Below are 19357 nucleotides of genomic sequence, written 5' to 3'. Positions count from 1 at the left end.
AAAGCAATAGTTTCCATTCAAATTTAAGATTATGAGGATATATATGAAAGTAAGATAGTAATATTATTACAAATAATGATATTCCTGAATGCAGTTTAAACTTTCTTTGCAATTTTTTTTGTTTTAGATGTATTCAGCTATACAACCAAAATGCTATCCTTTAAACTAATTTGCAACAGTTCTTTCCTCTATGGTTATGTTATAGCAGTTTGGTGTAAATGTAGCTTCTTGATAATATGATTTGTTATTTCTAGAATTCTACAGGCTAATGTAGGAAAGTTGAGCTATAAATAATTGTGGAAAGAAAATGGCACATTAGTTTTACTGTCAGCAGGGCAATGTGAGGAGCTCCACAAACACAACAATGAAACATGCAAAACTCTAGTTCAGAGGATCTTTTAAAACTTAAATAAAACTTTTAATCAGAACTGATTTTAAAAACTATTAAATAACATTGAAAGCATTTAAACTGTCTAGAAATTGCCATAAAGGCATATGCTAAATGAAGAGAGATTCATTCAGCATCTGCTCTCCAGGCCTGGTGGTCCACATCTGTAATTCCAGCACTCTGGGAGGGTGAGGCAAGAGGATCACAAGTTCGGGCCCAGCCAAGACAACGCAGCAAGACCCTGTCTCAAAATAAGAAATAACATAGAGCTGGGATGTAGCTCAGTGTGAAGGTCTGGGGTTCAGACTCCAGTAACACCAAAAAGGGAGACGGAAGGGGAGAGAGAAGAGGAGGAGAAGGATGTAATCCACTAAAACTTGGTAAGAACAGCAAGAGTCTGTGATAGTGAACCATAGCTTAGCTTAACAGAGCTTTGCTCCAGGCAAACGGAGCCAAGAGACAGGGCTACATTTTCTCTCAGTTCTCAGTCCTTCCTTGGTGTATCTCACCAGAAGACAGCTGCTAGCATTTCTCATCTCCTGCAGGTCCAAGTTGAACAGGCTAAATTACAAGTAAAAGCAGCTAGTAATGGGAGACATAGGGAGCTCCCATTCGCCACTCACTTCACATTAGAAGACGGAGGCTCTGTACAGCAGGAAGACGCTGAGAATACTAAGGCCCAGTCACCCTTGCTCCAAACTCATTAGGGCCAAGGAAGGAAATAAGATGACAGCAGAAATTAAGGAAATAGAGAAAATCAGTGAAACCAAAAGTTGATTCTTTGAAAAGATTGTTAAACATGACCCTTAGCTATAAAATCAAGAAGAAGAAGAAGAAGAGAAAAACACTTGCATTACCAAAATCAGGAAGAGGTAACATTACTTTATAGAAATAAAAGAATTTTAAGGTAAGATTAATATTCCCTTATATAGTGTATGAGAATGGTATGTTAACAATTAGGTAGTTTAGATGAAATGGAAAAAGTCCTAGAAAGACACATACTCTTGAAAGTGACTCAAAAAGAAATAGATAGCCTGAATAGACCTATGGCAAAGACATTGAATTGGTAACTTAAAGACTACTCCACAAAAAGCCCAGGCCCAGATAGTTTCACTGACAAATTCTGTCAAAGAAGAATAATATCTCCTCATAAATTCTTCCAAAAAAAATAGAACAGGGAAACACTTCCAAACTTGTTGTATTGGAACCGTGTGCTTGACTTCAAAAGCAGACAAATACACACACACACACACACACACACACACACACACAGAGATACACACACACATGCAGGCATGTATAATCTTAGGAATACAGAAGCAAAGATCCTCAAAAAAATACTAGCAAATAAAATTATCATTATATAAAAAGTATACTCTATGCCTAGGTGGATTTATCCACAAATTAAGTTGACTTAATTTCTGAAAATCAATTGCTGTAAATATACCATATTAACTGAGTAAAGAACAAAACACTTGTGATCATCTCAATAGATGCAGAAAAAATCATTTGACAAAATTCAATAGCTCTTCATGATAAAAGCACTCAACCAAGGAACTTTCTGAATCTGGTAAAGGGTATTTACAGAAAATAAAATAAAGACAGAGCTAATATTATACTGAATGATAAAAGACTAAATGTTTTCTAAGATCAGGAACAAGACAAAGATTGTTCTCACCACTTCTATTTAGCATTGTACTGGAAATTCTAGCCAGAGAATTAGACAAGAACATTAAATAAAACGCCCCTATTTGGAAAGCATTTGTATTTGCAGCAATCTTGTATCTACAATCCTAGGGAATCTACTTCAAAAGCACTGAATAATAAATTGACAAGATTATAGGATACAAGATCAATATAAAAAAATCAACTAAATTCTTATACACTTAATTGACCAACAAACTTAAAATTAAGAAAACCGGTCTACATAAAGTAACATCAAATGGGATGAAATACTTAGAGATAAATATACCAAACAAGTATTCTCTGAAAACTACAAAACATTGTTGAAAGAAATTTAAAAACACATCAAAAAATGGTAAGACATCCATTTTCATGGATTAGAAAACTTACTATTGTTAATATAGCAATACCAGCCAAATTGATCTACAGATTCAGTGCAGTCCCTTTCAAACTGTCTATGACTAAGTAATCTAGATAACCTGTTACTGGAATAAAGATAGATTGATATACAGATCCATGAAATGTATTTTAAGGTACAAAAATCAAGATCATGTGTTACTGGCGTAAAGATGGATTAGATTTACAGATCAGTGAAATAGATTTGAAAGTAAATTCTTATAATAAATTGATTTGTAACAAGGGTGCTATGACCATTTAATAGGAAAAGAATAATGGTTTATTGGTTTTTCTTGTTTTGTTTTGTTTTTCTTTTTTTTTTGAAATGGTCTTGCTATGTAGTTCAGGCTGGCCTTGAGCTCATTATGGAGCCTAGACTGGCCTCAAATTCAAGGTACTTCTGTGTCAGCCTCTTGAGTGCTGGGATTATAGGTATGTGCCACCACACCTGGCAAGAATAATCTTTTAAAAAATGATTCTATGAAAACTAAATATCTACAGGAAAAATAATGAAGTCCTGCCTTCCATCACAGACAAAAATTAGATTAAATCAATTAATCAGATGTTAAAAGCTACAATTATAAAATGCCTACAAAAAACCATTGTGCAAAATCTCTGTAATCTTGGGGTAAACATTTTAGAAAATGGACAAAAGATCTGATTAGACACTTGTCTCTGGAAGATACACAGGATGACAAATAAGCACAGGAATGGTGCTCAACAGCATCACCCCTAAGGGAAATATAAATCAAACCATGATGTGATACCAGTTCATACCCACAAGGATGATTATAATAAAAAGATAGTAACTGGATAGTAACTAGGTTATGATAAAAAAGATAAGATAGTAACTAGGTTATGATAAAAAATTTAAAAAGATTGTAACTAGGTTATGATAAAAGACAGTAACTAGAGTTGTGGAGAATATAGAGGAATTGGGGCTCTCATACACTGCTGGTGGGAATGTAAAATGGTGCAACCACCCTGGGAAAGAGTTTGGCAGTTCCTCCAAACTCTCTGCAGCCGTACATTTACCCCACAGTCCAGCAGTTCTACTCCTGCATAGCCAAGAAAAACAAAAACAGACACCGCACAAACACTTGTATGTGAACATTCCTACCAATATTATACTAAAAAGTGAAAATGGAAACAACCCAAATGTCCATCAACTGATAAATGGATAAATAAAGTTTGGTAATATTATTTAGCAATAAAAAAGAAATGCAGAGCTGCGGGTATGGCTCTGCGTTACAGCACTTGCCTAACACATATGAGACCCTGGGCTCAACACTCAGCACAAGAAAGAGAAAAACAGAGGGAGGGAGAGAAAAAATGAAGGGGGAGCAGAAAAGAGGGGAAGAGTCGATCCTACAGTGTGGCTGAAACCTAGAAAACTTTGTGCAGAGTAAAAGAAGCTTGTCATAAATGACCACATTTTTGTATGATTCCATTTATAAGCAGTGTTCAGAGAAAGCAAATATATGCAGATAGAAAGGTTAGTAGTTGTTTTGGGATTGGGGGAATAGAGGGTTATAGCTAAGGAATACAGGGTTTCTTTTGGACATGGTGATAAGATTCTAAAATTGTGGTAGCTATTTACCACTATGCCTAACATCTAGTGCATATTCAATAAATACTTGTAGAGTTAGTCTATCATTCCCCAAAAGAACTTTCCAGAAGCCCTTTAATTTATTTACTGTGTTCAATTGAATTAAGTGTAACACTGTTGAATTCTATGTGTCTGTGTGCTAGAAATGGGTAACATTCTATGTTTGATGTATCTTTCAGAAAACCGTATTGGAGTCTTCTGCTGTTGTGAATTTTAAGGTTAAAATTAAAGAAAATAATTTTCTTGTTTTTAGTACAGTCAGTGTTGATGAAATTTCTTTATTCCAGGATGGAAGGCTAACATTTCATCCAGGAAGTCAAGTAGTGAAACTTCCTTTTATCAACTTCATGAAGACGCACGGCACTTCCTTTCTGAATGCCTACACCAACTCTCCAATCTGCTGCCCGTCACGCGCAGGTATAAACGTGCTTAGTGTTAATGGAGAAAAGTGGCTACCCTGGAAATACATTCACAGTTTAGAAAATTATAGCCAAAAGCAAGTTAGGAAAGTTTAGTATTTGACACCTAAATTCGTAATGTAAGACACGTGTGCTGTCAAGTACATATTAGATATTGAGGTTATTCGAATTTCTAGGTTTTTTGGAGTAGGACTTTTTATACTGTCTAGAATACTGTTTAGTTCATGTATTTCCATTTCATTTCCTTATAATTGGTGACTAAGCATCTTTTGACTATTGAAGCACATGAGGAAATAATTATAGTTCCTAGAACAGCTCTACTTCCTAGGAAGCTTGTAATAAGGGTATAGGGAAGGCTTCTGTGGACTTTAAAATTCAAGACTGAATTTTTACATATTATTTCAGATTATATACTTTATCTTTCTCTCCAGTCTCAGTTCAGTTCTATCATGAATGTAATTGTTCACTAATTTAACCAAGCGACATAGTTTTAATGGCAAAATACCAGTGAAATTAAGCCATGAATAATAAAGAAAAAAGGAAAACCCATCACTCATAAATCCCATCTATTGTCTGACAGTCATTTTCCCCTTGTTGTGCCTTTCTAGTCTCCACTGGAGCCCATAAGTAACACTAAACAATTTATTATGTGCAGGGGCTGGGGATTTAGCTCAGCGGCACAGCGCCTGCCTGGCAAGCGCAAAGTCGTGAGTTTGATTCCTGGTATCAGAAAAAAACAAAAAACAAACAAACAAACAAAAAATTTACTATGTACGTACATAGAAATGAGAAAAAGGAAAGCATTTTTTAATAAAAAGCCAGAAAATGACAGCAAAAACATAAAGCACTCAAATATTTTATGAAAAGACAGTGAAAGGACAAAGAATAGGGAAAATCCCTGAGAATGCTGGGGAAGGAGGTCTATGCTTCAATTGACTGATTTATGATTTAGAAAATTAACCAATAAATACTTAGAGATTGCTTTTGTGATTGAAAAAAGACCCAAAAGCCACTCGGGCTTTATATTTAATTCCAGCTGTATTAACCTTAAGCAACTTAACCTGTCATCCTTGGTCAGCTAACTCCTCTTAAATGGAAATAGTAACTTCTTGCAGAGTTTTCCCACTACTAAAATGAGGCAAAAATCAGAAATTCCTGCTAAATTCAGCACTGTATTGGTCAGGTTATCCACTGTGGGAACAAAAATACCTGATACCCGCAATTCAAATAGGAAAGCATTATTTGAGCTCAGTTTCTGAGACCTCGGTCCATGGTTAGCTGGAGGCGAGGCAGAGAAAACATGGCGGAAGGGCATGCGGGAGCAGGGCACTTGCTTTCTGGTGGCCAGGCAGCACAGCACAGGGAGGAGCCCTAGAAAAGAAAGGAACAGGGTCACATCCCTTACCCACCCAGATACACTCGGAAGTGTGCTTTCCTAATCTGCTAGGTCTCCCTTAATCCAGTCATATCAACAATCCAGATTAACCGTCACAAGCACCTAATCATGGTGCATCACGTTCCCGAACTTGTGCTTTACAATACTGAACTGTTGTCTCAGAGTGACTGCCTTAACAGTTAAAACAAATGATTGAGTTTTACTTTCATCTCAATGTCTTTTTCTCTTCAGCAATGTGGAGTGGCCTCTTCACTCACTTAACACAATCTTGGAATAATTTTAAGGGTTTGGACCCAAATTATACAACATGGATGGATATCATGGAAAAGCATGGTTACAGAACACAGAAATTTGGAAAACTGGACTATACTTCAGGACATCACTCCGTTAGGTAAAGAATAAAACAAAATCCCAATAGGCTGCCCACTGCTGTGCACATACACATGCTCTTTTTTATATTTTAACGATTTCCCTCAAAGGTAAAAGGAAATCTCTTAATCCCTCAATTGTGTTAATTGGCTAAGCCTTTAGCTTTCTTTAATCTTCTTAAAATATTAAAATAAAAAAAAATTAAAATCGCTAATAGGCAAGTAATTTTGTTCTTAAACATTCAATGTTTATAAATAGTATTTGTAAAATTGTTTAGCCTATGATTTATTTTGATGGAGTTTCCCTTATGTTATGACTACTTTGTTACTCATTTTACAATGTTTTTAAAATCATAGTCTTTTTTTCCTACTTGCCTTTGTAATTTTTCTCCAACTTGAGTCTGTTGGAACTTTTTCTTCCTTTGATTTTAGGCAGCCTTAAAAATGAGGCAGCCGGCTTGGCTGCGGTACAGCTCAGTGGCAAGGCATGTGCTCTGAATGTTGGGTTCGCTCCCAGTGCGTATCAGTCAGTCAGTCACCCAGCCATTCATAGTGGTTTAGAATACAGGACTAAGATCAGATTGCCTAATTCTGACACAGCTAAATTCACTGAACTTTAATTTCTTTGGTGCGAAGATTAAGTAGTTTATGCAGAAAAGAGCTAATGGAGCAGGCCTAAGATTGTTACCCTCAGAAATGCCTGCTGACAGAGGGGGCCCTTTGCTGGCATGTGGGAACCTGATTTCAGGAGTGTTTCCGCTATTCCCTAGCTGATAAACGTGTGTGCCCAGAGTGCTTGTACAGTGTGGGTTATGCCGAATGCCTCCTTTCTGGGATTTTGATGTGGGGCAGGCAGAGGGAGCCTAGATGATCAGCCCCAGTAAGCACTTGGGTACTGAGTCTGACAGGTACAGGCCACACTTTACCTGTGTTGTCAGATTCCACTCTAGAAGCATTAAGTATGTCCTTTGCAGTTCATTGGAAGCTTGCGACTGATTTCCCCTGGGCTTCACCTTGAACACCGGTACTGGATTAGATCTACACTATCTCCCCAAAGCCTTGTGTGTTAGGAAGTTGGACTTCTGGAAGGTGACTGGATCACAGAGAATGCTGAAGCATCCACAGCTGACTTGCTTTTAAACAGTGGGGCGTGGTAGGAAGAGACGGTTTACTGGGGACGTGATCTGGAAGGGCGTCTCTCCCTCCCTTGCTTCTCACTGAGCTCTGCTTCCTGCTCACCATGATGTGAGCAACCTCAGTCCACCCCGGCCCTTTTCATGCCATGTTTGCCTGGAAGCCAAACAACTAGGGAGTAAAACTATGAACCCAAATAAACTTGGCCTCCTTGAAGTTGTGAATGTTGGGGATTGTGTCTCAGGGATAAGAAAGTGACTAAGACAAGCCCTTTTCCTTTTGCTGGTTTTGCTGTGTATTCTTTTACATCATAAATTACAGTTATGAGTAGAACTATATTTGAGGCCTGCAGTTCATCGTAGCAGACTTGGGTATGACTGGAGTCCCCCAGCCCTGTGACAAAATGAAGACGTTAGAGCAGTGCATCTTGCCTTACAAGTGCTAATGAGGGTGACTGGTAGCAGTAGTGTTGATGAGGATACTGATGACGATAACAAGAAAAAACAAATGTAACAAAAATAATGCTGAGGATAGAGAGTTGAATAGTGTTCCCCAAAACTCCACGACCATCTGGAGCTTCCAAATATGACTGTATTTATTTGGAGATGTAACTAGTTGGGAAATTTAACTAGTTAAAGATTCTTGGTGGCTCACCCTGGGCAAGGGATGCACCCTAAAGCCAATGACTGCTGTCCTTGTTAGAGAAGGAGAAAGGACAGAGATGAACAGAGAGGACAGTATGAAGAGAGGATTGGACATGGATGTGGCAAAGGTATAAGCCAAAGACTGTGAAAAATTCTGAGGAGTGCCCATACACAGGGAAGAGGCAAGGAAGAATTTACACAGAGAGACTTCACAAGGAGTGGGTCTGCTAACAGCATGATTTCAGACTCCTGCCCTCCAGAGCTGTGAGAGAACATATTTCTAATGCTTGAAGCCACTTGTGATCATTTGTTCTAGAAACCTTAGGAAACTAATGCAATAATTTTTGGCGAAACAGATACTAATAATCTAGAATAATCAGGACCTTAAGCTTATTCTTCTAGTTAATGTTAAATTTCTTTCCTTGTCTGTCTTCAAAAATCCAAAAAAGCCAGGCATAGTGGCAAACATCTGTAATCACAGCACTCTGGGAGGTGGAGGCAGAAGGATCACAAGTTGGAATCCAGCCTAGGCGACCTAGCAACTTAGCAAGACCCTGTCTCAAAATAAAGAAGGACTGGGGATGTAGCTCAGTGAAAGTCCTGAGTTCAGTCCCTGGTACAGAAAAAAAAGGTCATAATGAAAAATCAGAAGTGGAATCTCCACCCCTCCACACTCCACTATCTAATTTATCTTCAAATGTTATCAGTTTGGCCTCTAAAATATTTCTCCAATTTATTCTCTCTTTTTTTGTTTTGTTTTGTTTTTTGAGACAGGGTCTCACTACTTAGTTCAGACTGGCCTTGAGCTCACTGTGTGGTCCTGGCAATCCTCCTGCCTCAGCCACCCAAGTGGTGGGATTAGAGTAGTGAACTACATGCCTGGCCTCCAATGTACTCTCTTACCATCTCTGTAAAGCTTTCATCTCTTGCCCCAAGTATTGAAATTACCTAACTGACTCATATCCTATAGGCAGCCACAGTGATCCTAACATACACATCTGACTGATCACGTGATTTACCTGCTGAAAATCTTTCAGTAGTTTTCTCTTAAGGTTAATTAAAGTCCCAAATCCACAATACAGTTAAAAGACCCTACGTGATCTGACATCTGCCTGCCTCCAATCTGATTTCATGCCTTTCATGCCACTCTGTTTCCCGCTCAAGTCTGTACCTAATTCTGTAAAAAATGTCCATAACGTGCTTCCTGTTACTCTGGACTTGAACAAGCTGATCCCTTCATGCAAAATTCTCTGAGTGCACTCAGCCTTAGGAATGTGACAGGAAGGGACGGAGAGGATGATGTGTATAGTGGAGGGATGTGGGCTTCGAGTCCATCTGAGGAGAGTTAGAGGTGTAGCTTGCCTGCTTTATGATCCTTGTATCCTTGATCAAGTTTCTTGACTTCCCTGTCCTTGTTCTTATCTGTAAAGTGGGGTTGATAATGCCTACCTCATTGGATGAGTGAGTTTCATCTGAGTTAATATAAGCTACTATAGAAGGATTAAGTGAGACCGGGCATGGTGGTGCACGCCTGTAGTCCCAGCGCTTTGCATCCAAATTGCCAAGTTTGAACCCAGCCTGGACAACTTAGTGAGACACTGCCTCAAAATAAAAGAAATCTAGGGATGTAGCTCAGTGTAATCCTCAGTAAAAATTAAACAATTAAAAGGAGTAAATAAGATACTATAAAGTATGTCACAGTGCCTGGCATAAGCAGTTATATGATGAAAAAGATTATTACTATAAAAGTGCACTAAACCAGAATTATACTTTAACATTTACATAATTCTTATTTCTCCAGAGTTTCTTGCATTTCTTATTTCATCAAGTCTCACATACCTCTCTTTAAAATCTTTCTCCTTTATATTTATGTATTTATTTTGATTGACATAAAAAATATACATATTTATGGAACACCATGACATTCCAATACATGTATCTATCATGTAATGATCACAGCAGGGTAAGTATATCTGTCTCCTCACAAATTTATCATTTATGGTGAAAACGTTCAAAATCTTTCTGGGATTTTAACAAATATATTATACATTATTGTCCTCTACAGGCATCCTGCTGTGTAGCAGAAAGCTGGAAAGTCTATCTAACTGTAATTTCATGTCACTGGTCAACTTCTTGCCATTCCTTTGCTTTTCCCAGCCTCGAGGAACCACTGTTCTATTGTGAACTTGTACCAGATCGACCTTCTTAGGTTCCACAGAGAGTAAGCTTGTGCACTACTTGTCTTCCTCTGCCTGGATTATCTAGTTCCATCCATGGTGTCACAAATGACAAGATTTCATCCTTTGTTGGCTGAAGAGTTTCCCACTGTGTATATACACAGTTTCTTTACTGTCAGTGGATAGACATTTAGGTTGCTGCAGTTTTTTGGCAGTTGTGAATAGTGTGTAATGAATATGACAGTGCATATGTCTCTTGGATATACTGATTTGGTTTTATATATACCCAGTGCAAGATTGCTGTGTCATATGGCAGTTAATCTTTAATTTCAGGGAAGACCTCCACACTGTCTTCTATATTGGCTAATTTACATTATGACCAACAGTTTTGCCTACATCCTCACTGGTACATGATATATTTTGTCTTTTTTGACAGCAGCCATCTTAACTGGGATGAGGTGATGCTCACTGTGATTTTTCCTTCCATTTCTCTGATGATTAGCGATGCTGAGCATTTTTCATAGATCTATTGGCCAATTGTGTGTCTTCTTTGGAGAAATTGTCCACTTAGGTCTCTAGTCCATTTTTAAATTGAATTGTTTGGGGTTTTGCAGTATGAGTTCCTTACATATTCTAAATATTAAGCCCTTGTCAACAAATTGTGAGCAGATATTTTCTCCATCTATTCTTCACTCTGTTTCTTTTGCTGTGCAGAAGCTTTTTAATTTGATACACTCCCATTTGTCTGTTTTTACTTTTGTTTCCTGTCCTTTTGAGTTCTTACCCAAAATATGTTCTAATGATTCTAATGTCCTGAAGCATGTCTTCCCTTTAAGTGTTTAATCCATTTTGACTTGTAAACTCATTCTTCTTTTTGTGTGTATTTCTCTTTTTGAGACAAGGTCTCTCTATGCAGTTCAGGCTGGCCTTGAGCTCACTTTGTAGCCTGGGATGGTCTCAAACTCTAACAACCCTCCTGCCTCAGCCTCCCGAGTGCTGGGATTACAGGTGTGCACTACCGCATCTGGACTATTCTTCTTTTTAAGAAGTAAAGTTACTCTAAAGCAGGAGGCAGCTATTCATATTATTCTGTTTGAAACTGTTTCCTCAATCAATCCAGTGATAAAAACAAATAAATCAGACACACAAGCTTAAATATCACATGATTTCTCTGACATGAGAAAATCAAAATATAAATAAATGAAAGAGCAAAGGCAACAGGAAGATAAATCTTTTGTAAAAGGGAAAAGGACCAAGAAGTGGAGATGGGAGAGGGAAAGGCGTGAAAGAAAGAACAGACGTGTTATGTTATGCACATGGGCCAGCTCCTTATGGTGAATAGAATCATTACATACTACAGACATGTATAAATAAATAAATCAGAATAAATACCAAAAAAACTTACTTTAGTACTTCCAAAAAGTATCTAAACTTATTCCCTTTAAATTCTTTTTGTTTTTCTTTGTTTGTGACAATACTGGGAATTAAACCCAAGGAGCACTGAGCTATATCCCCAGCTCTTTTTATTTTTGTTTTACACTAAGTGTCCCAGACTGAACTCAGACTTGAGATCCTACTGCTTCAGCCTCCTGAATAGCTGGGATTATAGGCATGTGCCACCATGCCCAACTAACTTGCATTCTTATATATAAGATGGTGAAATTATGACATGGTTTGTATTCCTCAGCAAGGAAGGAAGAGCAAGGTCCCTGTCTTCACCGATCTATTCCTGTTTGCCAGCATAGTCACCATACATTGTAGGTGCACTATTAAACATTTGATGAATGAATTAATGAATGAAAAGGTTATGTTGATCCATTTATAACTATTATTTGATGAATATTAGTTTTTAACACAGAGCCATATTCTTAGTTGAATATATTATATTCCACATATTACATATTCAGTATATATTCAACTAAGAGCATACACTTTTTAAATTTTTTAACATTTCAAATATTATTAATTCTCTGTTCATTCTTTGTCCTGTGGAATTTTAAAATCAGTACAGGAAAAGAGCTACTTAGATGTTGATATGTCACAGATGGTTTTCAGCATAATAATAGCTTGCAGAATAATTGTATTTACTCACCCTCTCCTGAGAGCATAGGAAATTGAAGTAAACTGCTAGTTCTATTTGTATGAGTGCTGTATGTACCCAAACAGCCATTTGGCTGACAAATAGGTCAGGGTTTCTGTCAGTAGCATATCTGAAAAGATTACATGAATTATGATGAATTATCTTTCAAATTGTTTTGTGTAAGTTTAAAAATGGATTACAGGAAGTAAAAGGTCTCTTGATACCAAACTTCATAAATAGTGGCATTCAGTGTTGTTAATAGATTGATTTTCAAATCAAAACTCAAGTTTTCATCCTCCTACCATTTAAGTTGTTCATTTTTAACCTGCTTATATTTTATGTAGACCACAAGTTTCTTTAGTTTCTTACTATAGTACTTCCATCTGTCTTTTTATGCTCTAAGTGATGTTTTCTTCTTGTGCCAGTATAATCCACCTATGTGTTCTCGCTCTGTGTAATATTCTATGACATATTGGAAAATGTTCTATTTTGGTTGGGTTTGGTTTTCTTTGGCAGTTCTGGGCACTGAAATCAGGTTACCCTGTTCCTTCTGGCTGAACCGTCATTGGCAGTACTACCCACCAAAGTGCCACTCACTGAGTATAAGTTCGTGGAAAAGTTATTTATCTACATACTTAGAATCCTACTCTCAGCAAATGAGCTTACACTAGATGACCTTCAGAGTCCTTCCATTTGGAAATCTGTCATTGGAGTATCATTAAGTGGTTTATGTTTAGGGCTATTTATCTGCCTCCTTCACATTACATGTATTCCACGGATAATAGGTTTAAGTTCAAGTTAGCTATATCTTTGTATCAACTGAAAGAAAACATTTGTAATTAATTCATAGGGTGTTTGAATCATTTTTGCGTTGAGGTAAACCTGTTTTACCAATTTAATCCCAATATCTAAAAGACTGGCTCTCAGCCAAGGGCAGTTTTGCCCTCCCAGAGTTCATGTGACCATGTCTGGGGACATTTTTGGTCTACACCACTGTGATCACCAGCATGGATGGGTGGAGGCCAGGGTTGCTGCTTAACAGCCTCCAACGCACAGAATTCCCTCCTCCACAAAGAATTCCCAAGCCCAAAATGTCAGAAGTGCACAGTGAGAAACCATGTGTGAGACAGGTATCACCTACTCACCAGCATGGTGTTAGGAACCTCACACAGAGTAATGGCCTTCATTTTAGATCCTAAGTTTATTCTTCCGTAGTCTGGAGAATCAGATCTATATGACATTAATACGTCGATTTTTTAGAACAAAGCCAAAGAAAAAAATGTTTATTTAGAAGTGTGTAGAATTAGAAGGTAATTGAGTTTATCTAGAAGAAAACTTAAAACTAGAACAATTTGATAAGGAAATTTAACATTAAGTAGTATTCCTTAAAATATTAAGACTAAAAGATGATCCTTACTTAAGTTACAAAAATAAAATCAGGTATTTGTAGTGTCCATTCAGCTAATATTTATTGGGCCGCCTACAATGGTCCAGACACTCTTTTAGTGTATATTTTACTAATTAAAACACAAAATTCTCCAGTGTCATGGACTTACGTTCTAATGCTATCAGAAGAGAACTTAAACTGCTGCCTTATTTTTTTCTAGCTGAAAGTTTAAACCTAAAATCAAGTTCTCTGTCACTTCATCTCACCATTATAATTATGTATGTTCTCTGCTCTCAGAGCTTGATGTTTTTCTAAGCCAAGTCACGACAGGCAATTTTGAATCCTGTGAAACAAGTAAGAAATAAAGGCCTACTTCCAGAAGGCGAGAATCGCTACAGGCAAAATTAAGCTTGAACCTCTTGGTGAACAGCAAAAATAAGCAAACCCTGAGCTGCTCACAGGACTCTTACTGCCTCCTAGGCCTCCGGCCAAGCAGCAGTGGCTTCCCACACACAACCCGAGTGAGGAAGAGGGGACCAGCGGCACACGGACCACTGACTTCAGAACCCTCTCGGCCATCTCACCCTGCAGCCTAAGGGCCGTTCCCATCTGTCTCATTATTATTTTATAATCTAAAGTATTACAAGCTTCCGGTGGTTTTTCTCCATAATAAGAGTTTGTTTCATTCTTGTCCTTACAATGAAGGAAGATGTCATTGCTTTGGCCAGCTTTATTTTGGGGTAGCTTTATTTGTTTGGAACTCCTCACTTTATTTTGGCAGCTTTACTTGTTTTAGAACTCTCCACTTTATTATCTTTATTGAAATGTCGTATCTAGACCAGCATACGTTATTCTTGGTACGTCCTCAGCATAACATTTTATGATAGTGAACAAGTCTGAGGTCTTTTTTTTGTTTTGGTTTTTGTTCTCTGGAACCCTCATTTCTAATGACTAGCAAGTTCTCAGCTAAAGCAGTCCCTGAGTACCTTCAGACTGCTGTCTACAGCAGCTCTTACTTATGTCACGTTCTCACAATACACAAGCGATCCTTCTGAGCCTACACATGAATATAGTTCTTGGATTTTATTCCATTTAACTACGAAAGTTTAACAAAAGCTTAGCTGTGTGTAATGACATGTATCTCCTATTTTTGCACCTTAAAACTGTGTTATAGTTTTATGGGCGATACTTTCTTCCGGATGGTATACATTTTTAATAAGTATATCTTACAGCTAATAACATTTTAGATTTGATGAACTCTATAGAAGATTAGTAGGCTCAGATGGAGACGGTGATGAATTTTTTTTAATTTAAACACACACGCTATGTTTTGATTAGTCCTTGTATATGTTGAACATTTAAGTAGCATATATTAGTTAATGGAAAGTAATGTTCCAACTTGAATTTGCCAGGACTGGTATGATTCATTCAATTAAAATAGACTGTTTCTGTGAGTGATCATATATAAGGAAGACAGATAACAGTCTTGTAAATTAAAAGGTATATGTGTTTCTCGTAACTTTCAGGGGAAAACATTCCATAGGCATGAGGCTGGATTCCTTTTTCTGTTACAGAATTTATTATGCTGGTACAGAAATTTGAGTGGGCGAGATCTCCACAGAACTGCAAAAATCTGAGATAGTTAAATTATCTTTGTTAGTCTTAGAAAGCTGAAGATTTATCTAGATTCCTGCTCCATGTGTAAAGAAAACTGTCATTTTCTCACAATCAACTTTATTTTGTTTTGTTTTGTTTTTGTCTTTTTGAGACAAGGTCTCACTATGCAGTTCAGGCTGGCCCTGAGCTCACTTTGTAGCCCAAGCTGGTCTCGAACTCACAGCGATCCTCCTGCCTCAGCCTCCCAAGTGCTAGGATTACAGGCGCCACCATGCCTGGCCTCACAATCGATTTTAATGTGTGATTTATTACAGATGTAACTGCTACATTTCAAATTCATCCCTTGCTACCTGTGGACGGACTGTATCCAGTGTTGTAGCAGAACTTGGCACACTGGCCCAGAAAACCCACACGGCAATGACTTATGTGCAGATTTTTGCAATAATTAGTTGATAAAGTGTCAGGTGATTTTATTTTCTATTTGTATTACTGAGGAGTAAATCACAAGTCATTCATCAGGCAGAAATAAAGCCATATTTGAAATCTAGCCATCATGTTAAGTCTAGGCCAAAATTAATTGGAGTTGAGCCATTTCACCTGCAAAGTGACCTGGGTTAAAAGAATCTCAGCAACATAGAGAGTAAATGCATAGGGAGAGGCATAAACTTATTAAAAAGGTTCCGTGAAATCACACTTACTCGTTGCTGTGACAGAAGGTTACAGCCACATGCATTCAGTACCACCATCCTGCACAGCGGGAAGGACTTCCCTCAAGTTGGTCTAGATCACTTAGCCAGGTGTGGTGGCACACACCTGTCGTCCCAGCACTTGGGAGGCTGAGGCAGGAGGATCGCTGGGAGTTCAAGGCCAGCCTGAAATACACAGCAAGACCCTGTCTCAAAAAGACAAAAAAAAAAAAAACTAAAGATTCACTCCTGACTACATCACAGGATCCATTGGGTCATCAGTCAGCACATTCAAGACAATGATCTGCTCTTGAGTTAATCCAAAGACAGGCAGCTACTTATGTTGTAGGTCCAGCTCACTTCTTGTAATGATCTCACAGCCATATTTTTGCACCTATAAAACTCCTAGGCTGAGAGGAAGCACTTTGGTTCCTGTACATCCGGTGTCAGTCTCCATGTGCCCATCATTCTTATCTTAAACTCCTGAATTCTACCTGAAATACTGCTGGTGTTATAAACCCCTGAAATCCCAACTTTAATAGTCACATACAGTGAGATTTCAGCAATATTGAAGCAAAAGACTGAGAAACTAATGTCATTGTAGCAGGAGATGCCGCCCCAGCCAGTATTCTTCAGTTTGTTAGTTGCCCAGGTAACAGTTCCTGTTCCGGTTCCAGTTGCTTCTGTCTCTTAGAAACGGCTGGTCACTGTGATGTATACTATATAAACCAATCCCCAATTGACAAGCCATTCTGCCTCTGTGCTTCCTGCTTGCTTATCCCATATAAGCTCTAGACCTTAAGCACCAGAGATCAGGGCCTTATATTCTGGGAATCATCCCAGTCGGTGCCCATTAGTGTAATATAAATCTGCCTCTAAATCCTGGGTGTTGTTTTGGTGTTTCTGCTTGCTGTTGCAATATTGTTTTGATAGTGTAGTGAATTTCACAAAATTTCCTACTTTAGGGTTTTCCATCTGTTAGAATTAATTAGAATCTTTTGGATGTAATTCTGCTAAAATTCTAGTTTTCCTTATTTTCATCAAAATATATTGGAAAATATTTTTATTATTGCTGCTTCAGTTTCTTTACGTCCCTTCAGCAGGCAGATAGAAAAGAAGAATCCTTCATTTTGCCTCACTCTTTGTGGACCATTAGTTATTTTGGATGGATTAAATTTCTCTTAACTTTTAATATAAAATATTCTTTATTTGTTCATTGGTATTTAGATTTTTTAAAATGTATTCTAAATTGATAGGACATTGCACTTCAAGTGAAATTTATAGAAACAAGTTTCTTAAAAATGCCAGGGACTGCTTCCTAAACAAATATGTCACTCTATGTATCCAACATCAAATAAGCAAAGGACTTAGAGAAATTAAATTTACCAAATCGTAATTTATAAATCAGCTAGTAACACCTCTCTATACTAGATAAGAAACTTGCATCATTGTTAGCTTAGCTCAGATCATGGTTGAAATTGTTCTTTTAATGAGAAAAAATGGCCAGGCGTGGTGGCACATGCCTGTAATTCCAGCATTTGGGAGGCTGAGGCAAGAAGATCACCATGAGTTCAAGACTAGCCTGAATCACATAATAAGATCCTGTCTCAGATAGATAGACAGACAGACAGACAAATAGACAGATAGGCAGGCAGACAGACAACCAGAGCTGGCAACAGATTAAAACATAGACTTCAAAGGTATGAAGTATATAGGGTAGGTAGGGTTTTTAAAATACAGTATAAAGATTTTGTGATAGAAGCTACACAGATTTGGAGAGAAATGCTGTCTTCTGATAACAAAAAAGAAAAATGCTAGAAAATCCAGTGCATAAGGAAAAACAGTGGGGATCTGAAACATTTTTGTTAAGTATCTTGCTATATGAAAAAGATAACCATTCTAAGTAACCTATCATGGTTTTAAAGAATACATAAGGAAATACTCTTTTTTTACTATATTTTATTAATTTGTATAGCTCAATTTTTTGTTCAGTGCCAGGGATCAAACTTGTGCACACTAGGCAAGTGCTCTACTACTGAGCTAAATCTCCAGCCCTCATAACTTTCCAGTGTAATTCTTCTGAACATTTACATGAGTGAATCTCAGTGTTTTGCATGTTGCTTTCCTAAGTGTATGATTAGTCTGTTATTTAAACTTCAAAAATGTCTTACAACATACCTGTCTTTTTACTCCCTCAGTAATCGTGTAGAAGCATGGACAAGGGACGTTGCTTTTTCACTCAGGCAAGAAGGCAGGCCGATGGCTGACCTCATCCCCAACAAGAATAAAGTGAGAGTGATGGAAAAGGACTGGAAGATTATAGACACAACGGTTGATTGGTTAAGAACAGAAGGAATTAATGACACGAAACCATTTGTTCTCTACTTGGGTTTAAATTTGCCGCACCCTTATCCTTCACCATCCTCAGGAGAAAACTTCGGCTCTTCAACATTTCGTACATCTCTTTATTGGCTTAAAAAAGTAAGTATGAAAAGAACCAGTAAGTATGTTCTGTGTGTTCAGAAGTAAAAGTTAATATATTTATTGGTATTACCTCATTTAATTATCACTGTTAAAGAAAAATTTGAAAAGTGTGCATATAAACTGGGCCAGTAACTGCTTTGATCAAAACAACAAGAACAGTTTTATAAAAATTAATGTGTTAAGCCTGTTTCTGAATTGAATATATCTATGTATAGTACATCTGTGAAAAGAGAAACTGAAAGGTATTTTCTTAGGAGCCCTGAGTCCAAGGCCAGCTTGAAGTACAGAGAGAGACCCTGTCTCAAAAAAACAATAATAATAATAATAATAATAATAGTAATAATAATAATAATAAAATAGTTGGACACTTTTCTGGATGCTGCATTGTCTAGTGTAGCACATATTTTTTACTGACATGTATAATTTAAAATAATTTTCCCACAACTGTCTTAGTATATATGCAAATATTAGTATTTACTTTTTGTTATTATTGGAATATAGGTTGAACATCCTTATCCAAAATTCCAAAATCTGAAATGCTCCAAAATATGAAATTTTTGAGTATCAGGGTGATACTATAAGTGAAAACTCTTCACCTGACCTCATGTAAAAGGTCACAGTCAAAACACAGGTGCACTAAAAATATTGTGTAAAAAATTACCTTCTTCTCTGCACATATAATACAAATGAAAAGTAAGTCAGACCCCCATTGTATCTCTGGATGCTTAAGTAACTCTCAAGAGCTTCTGGTCCCAAATATTTCAAATAAAGGATATTCAACCTTTATCAACAATTCATTCCTACTTTAGGTATTTCATGTACTTTCTTTCCACATTTTCTGATCATTCTTTTCTACCATTCTAAGTAATTAAACATTGTGTAGTTCATT

At 37.3% G+C, this 19357-nt stretch overlaps 1 protein-coding gene across 1 annotated transcript in view; it reads left to right on the top strand.

Moving 5' to 3' along the window:
* The window catches only part of Arsk (arylsulfatase family, member K), a 29558-nt gene that overhangs the window by 1122 nt on the left and 9079 nt on the right, over nucleotides 1–19357 (top strand). The window contains exons 2-4 of the mRNA XM_005382245.2: nucleotides 4364–4493; nucleotides 6123–6282; nucleotides 18183–18465. Coding sequence (XP_005382302.1) covers nucleotides 4364–4493; nucleotides 6123–6282; nucleotides 18183–18465 — 573 coding nt within the window. The remainder of the gene's footprint in view (nucleotides 1–4363; nucleotides 4494–6122; nucleotides 6283–18182; nucleotides 18466–19357) is intronic.

The sequence above is a fragment of the Chinchilla lanigera genome, unplaced genomic scaffold (assembly GCF_000276665.1).
Source record: "Chinchilla lanigera isolate Chin_1 unplaced genomic scaffold, ChiLan1.0 scaffold00017, whole genome shotgun sequence".
NCBI lineage: Eukaryota > Metazoa > Chordata > Mammalia > Rodentia > Chinchillidae > Chinchilla > Chinchilla lanigera.
Note: the sequence above shows the minus strand (reverse complement) of the source record. Positions and strands in the feature narration are given on the sequence as shown.